The sequence below is a fragment of the Lampris incognitus genome, chromosome 1 (assembly GCF_029633865.1).
Source record: "Lampris incognitus isolate fLamInc1 chromosome 1, fLamInc1.hap2, whole genome shotgun sequence".
NCBI lineage: Eukaryota > Metazoa > Chordata > Actinopteri > Lampriformes > Lampridae > Lampris > Lampris incognitus.
The window spans coordinates 7,315,853-7,321,093 of record NC_079211.1 but is presented as its reverse complement, the minus strand read 5'-3'; the positions used below and the strand labels follow the sequence as shown (position 1 = coordinate 7,321,093).

Sequence of the window (5,241 nt, the reverse complement as noted above, 5' to 3'; positions counted from 1 at the left end):
CACACATGCCTATATGTATATATATATATATTTATTTATATATAGACATGCATGTGTATATGTATATATACATATATATGTGTGCACATATATATATATATACATATATATTTATATATGTGTGTGTTTGTGTTCCTCAAATTATTTAGTGAAATGAAAATTAAAAAAACATGACGCCTGGGAAGTTTAACCGTCCAATGAATAAATTAAAACGAGGCGATATTTTTTAAAAAAATCCTTCAGCGTTTATAGTCTCCTCTTCTTCTGTGTCCATATCCGTGCAAAAGTTTTGGGGGAAAAAAAGGAAGAAGAAGAAGAAGAAGAGCTCCTTCAACGACAAGGCGAAGTGTCAATCGTCCACCTCGATCTCCTCGTCCTCCTCCGAGAACTCGTCCGTGGTCTGGCCTCGGGACGAGGAGGGGGACTGCGGCGGGAAGGAGGCCCGGTGTCCCTGCTGGGAGGACGGGGAGACGCTGGGGGAGGACGGCACGGGCCCGGAGCCCTCCTGCTGCTCCTCCAGCATCTCCTCCTCCATGCTGACCAGCTTCTGCAGCGCGTGCGGCGGGATCTTCTTCAGGGACTCCACGTCGGCCTTCATCTCCTCCAGGTCCCGCTTCAGCTTGGCGCGTCGGTTCTGGAACCAGGTGATGACCTGCGCGTTGGTCAGGCCGAGCTGCTGCGCGATCTGGTCCCGGTCCGCCGGGCTCAGGTACTTCTGGTACAGGAAGCGCTTCTCCAGCTCGTAGATCTGGTGGTTGGTGAAGGCCGTCCGGGATTTCCTCCTCTTTTTCGACGTCTGCCTCTGTCCGAAGGCGTTGAGATGCTCGCGACCTTACGGGGAGAGGGGGAGAGAGGGGAGAGAGGGGTGAGTGGTGGTGGTGGTGGTGGTGCAGGGGGGGGGGGAGTTCATAACAAGGGTCACTTCTTTGCCCATAATGACCCGTTAACCTCACCGTAAAGCTGTGCCGGCCTTTAACGTCGCGTGAAGCGCGTGTTGAACGCCGTTTTTTGGGGGGCGCAAACGAAAGAGACGCGCGTGAGCTCGAGCCCCGTTGCGGTGGTCCGCACGTAGCGCGTCTTAATTACATGCAAACCACTTAGCTGATCCCGTCCGCTCATGGTCCTCTATTGTGCAGCATTTTGCTCCTAAATCCATGCAACTGTTTATAATACGCACGCACGCACGCGCGCGCACGCGCGCGCACACACACACACACGTCTCGGCGCAGCTCGGTTTAGATCCGTGGCCGGATCCGGATCCGAGCTGACTGAACCGCCACCAGCTCGTATTCGATCAGACATACGTGCGCAAATGTGGCTCCCGGACCCGGACCCGGACCCCCCCCCCCCACCCCCCGTCGGTCCGTGCGCGCACGCAGGCGGTGTGAGCGTTTACCTTCTGCCGCCTGGATGACGCTGACTTCCAGACCCTTAAAGGTTTTGCTGGCCAGCTCCTCCAGCGCGCACAGCGGGGACGAGGGGCTGCTAATCCCGTTCCTCGCCGAGTTGGAGCCCGCTACTTTCTCCAGCGCCCTCGGCGGGCAGGCGCTCGACGCCGACTTCTTGACCGACGGCTTGTTAAGGATATCCTCGATGCTGAAGGGCGTCAAGGGCTTGTTGGAGTTGGCCGGCGGCGGGAGCTGGTCCAGCGGACCCCGTCTCCGGTCCTCGCCGCCCGACTGCAACACGGAGCCCGCCTTCGCGTCTTTGCTGGAGGTCATCGCCGTCCCGGAGACTCGCCAATGGTGAAAGTTGGGTTTAATTTCCTCCCGAATGGCGTCCGGAAAGCGCTTCCCTTTGACGCCGTGGCGTTCTCGCACAGCCACCCCCCACCCTCCTCCTCCTCCTCCTCCTCCTCCTCTCCGCTTCTTGTCCCAGCCCGAGCCTAGTGCTGCAGCTTAGCTCGCCTCGGCAGGACCATGCTCCGGGACTCCGGGACTCCGGGACTCCGGGACTCCGGGGCTCCGGGGCTGCAGGGCTGCAGGGCTGCAGGGCTGCAGGACTTCGGGCGTAGTCGTCCGCGCCGCAGAGAGCGTCTTCCCCTCAGAGAGCCGCCGAGCCTCTGTCCACTTCCATGGAGAGCTGCGCGGAGGGGAACCAGCTGCGCGGCCGGGGCGACGTCCCCTCGAGCAAGAAGAAGAAGCAAACAACAAAAAAACCAAAAAAAAAAACAAGAAGAAGAAGAAGAAGAAGAAGAAACCGTCCCCGGGAAAGGAGAAAAAAGAAGGCGAGCGCTAACGAGTTGTTGTTGATTGGGCGAACTTCAATTAGAGCGAAAGTCTCGTGTACTCGCGGAGGCGCTGCCGCGTCTTAAAGGGACACGGCGTAGGAGTTAATTGGCCGCGGGAATAGGAGGAGTCTCTCTCTCTCCGGCTCTGCTGCCGCGCGAGGCCGAGCGCTGAAAGGTCCGCGTGCGTTCCGCCTCTCCCCACCGGACTCAGCCTCGCGCCGGGGGTGTTCTAGAAGAACGGACGGCTCGCGCTCCGTAGAAATAAGGCCGGTGGCGTTTCTAGCTCTTGTTTTTGTATTTATTTATTTACATTGTTTTGTTGGGGGTGTTTTTTTTGCATTATTAAAAAGTTTTGCGCGAGGCCGAGCCAATAATGACCTGCGGCCCGCCTCGGTGCGTAAATACGCATAGCGCGTCACGCGTGAGATGCCAAATTGCGCATTGTGGTCAATTCTAATTTGATTAAACAAACCAAACAACGGCGGTAACGATGCTGAACACGCAGCGTTAGATCCGCCGTGTGGCGTCTGACTGAGTTCCCCCGCAGGGGTGACATGCCTGCGGTCAGGTCGCTTTCCCAACACAACACAACACAACACAACACAACACAACACAACACAACACAACACAACACAGCACAGCACAACACAACACAGCACAGCACAACACAACACAACACAACACAACACGACACGACACAACACAACACAACACAGCACAGCACAGCACAGCACACAACACAACACAACACAACACAACACAACACAACACAGCACAGCACAGCACAGCACAGCACAACACAACACAACACAACACAGCACAGCACAACACAACACAACACAACACAGCACAGCACAGCACAACACAACACAACACAGCACAACACAACACAACACAACACAACACAGCACAGCACAACACAACACAACACAACACAGCACAGCACAACACAACACAGCACAGCACAGCACAGCACAACACAACACAACACAACACAGCACAGCACAGCACAACACAACACAACACAACACAGCACAGCACAGCACAACACAACACAACACAGCACAGCACAGCACAGCACAACACAACACAACACAACACAACACAACACAACACAGCACAGCACAGCACAGCACAGCACAGCACAACACAACACAACACAGCACAGCACAGCACAGCACAGCACAGCACAGCACAACACAACACAGCACAGCACAGCACAACACAACACAACACAACACAACACAGCACAACACAACACAACACAACACAACACAGCACAGCACAGCACAACACAGCACAGCACAGCACAACACACAACACAGAACGACACGACACGACACGACACAACACAACACAACACAACACAGCACAGCACAGCACAGCACAGCACAGCACAGCACAGCACAGCACACAACACAGCACACAACACAACACAACACAACACAGCACAACACAGCACACAACACAACACAACGCAACGCAATGCAACACAACACAACACAACATAGCCCAACACAACACAGCACAACACAGCACAACACAACACAACACAACATAACACAACACAACACAACACAACATAGCACAACACAACACAGCACAGCACAGCACAACACAGCACACAGCACAACACAACACAACACAACATAGCACACAACACAACGCAACGCAACACAACACAACACAGCACAACACAACACAACACAACACAACATAGCACACAACACAACGCAACGCAACACAACGCAACACAACACAACACAGCACAACAGGTGTTTTATACCGGACTGCTTCATTACAGCACCACATGGAAAACCCGGCTCCACACCGTTTGATAAGGATGACAGTGAGGTGGCGGGGGGTGGGGGTGGTGGAGGTGGAGGTGGGGGGTGGGGGTGGTGGAGGTGGAGGTGGAGGTGGGGGGTGGGGGTGGGGGTGCGGGTGCGGGGGGCTCGGCTAAAATCCAAACTATTGCAGTAAAAGTCCTGGATAAAGGGTGTTTACTGCTGAGACAGTAGACCTACACGTTTCTAGTGGATTTGATCCGATCTACACTGAACCAAATAAAAGGGAAATGACTCCTATTGTATGAAGTTGTGTTGTTTCCTTCTCAGAGCACTGCAGCGCGTTATAACCACTGCAGTGCGTTATAACCACTGCAGTGCGTTATGCAGTGCGTTATAACGCACTGCAGTGGTTATAACGCGCTGCAGAGTAAAAGGGTCTCCTTGTCGGTCACACGAGGTGTGTGTCTTTACGCATGCTAACGTGAGGTGTGTGTGTGTGTGTGTGTGTGTGTGTGTGTGTGTGTGTGTGTGTGTGTGTGTGTGTGTGTGTGTGTGTGTGTGTGCTAGCGCATGAGGTGTGTGTTGCAGTGTGCTGAGACGCATCGACAGCAGCACGGGACGGCAGCTCCGACCCCATCCTGACATGTTTGAGTGGCGTGGAGAGAGGAGCAGGTAGGTCCCCCGCGTGTCTCCAGGGAGACCGGGGGGAGGTAACGGTCTTTATATTTCGGGGTTCAGAAGAGCTCGGGGGGGGGGGGAACCAGTGGCGACCCGGTGTGCTGTTCGTTCGCACGCGGTCGGCGGGAGTGTGTTCGGCCTCCGAGCTTAACGAAATGTTGCTGCGTTTGGTGCTGCGAGGAGGAGGAGGAGGAGGAGGAGGAGGAGGAGGAGGAGGAGGGTGTTTAAACAGCGCTGTGATAACAGCGAGCTGAAACGGACTCATCTCACCGACACACACACGAAAATAAAACCCTGCAGACATCTATTCTGGCGCGAGACGCCGCCTCGTCACACCGCACGAGCTCGGCGTGGCGGCGTTTGAACCCAGCAGAAATTTAAAACGAAGTAAAGGCAAATGAAGCCTCGCGCGTCGGCTTCACCCCGAGCCGGTGTGGATGAAGGCGGGTGGTGTCGGCAGACCTTCCGTTAAAACCTCCATCAGCCTCGCCCTGCAGGACGAGCGGCTCATCGCGGCCCAGTGGTTTAGACGGAGGAGCCCCG

General features: G+C 55.0%; 1 protein-coding gene across 1 annotated transcript; it reads right to left on the bottom strand.

The window, feature by feature from the left end:
- Positions 1 to 281: 281 nt before the first annotated feature.
- On the bottom strand, positions 282 to 1,770 carry lbx2 (ladybird homeobox 2). Its single transcript, XM_056294047.1, has 2 exons — positions 1,397 to 1,770; positions 282 to 831 (listed from the first exon to the last, which is right to left on the bottom strand). The coding sequence occupies exons 1-2, from the start codon at positions 1,719 to 1,721 to the stop codon at positions 350 to 352; spliced, it is 807 nt and encodes a 268-aa protein (XP_056150022.1). The 5' UTR covers positions 1,722 to 1,770; the 3' UTR covers positions 282 to 349.
- Positions 1,771 to 5,241: the final 3,471 nt, after the last annotated feature.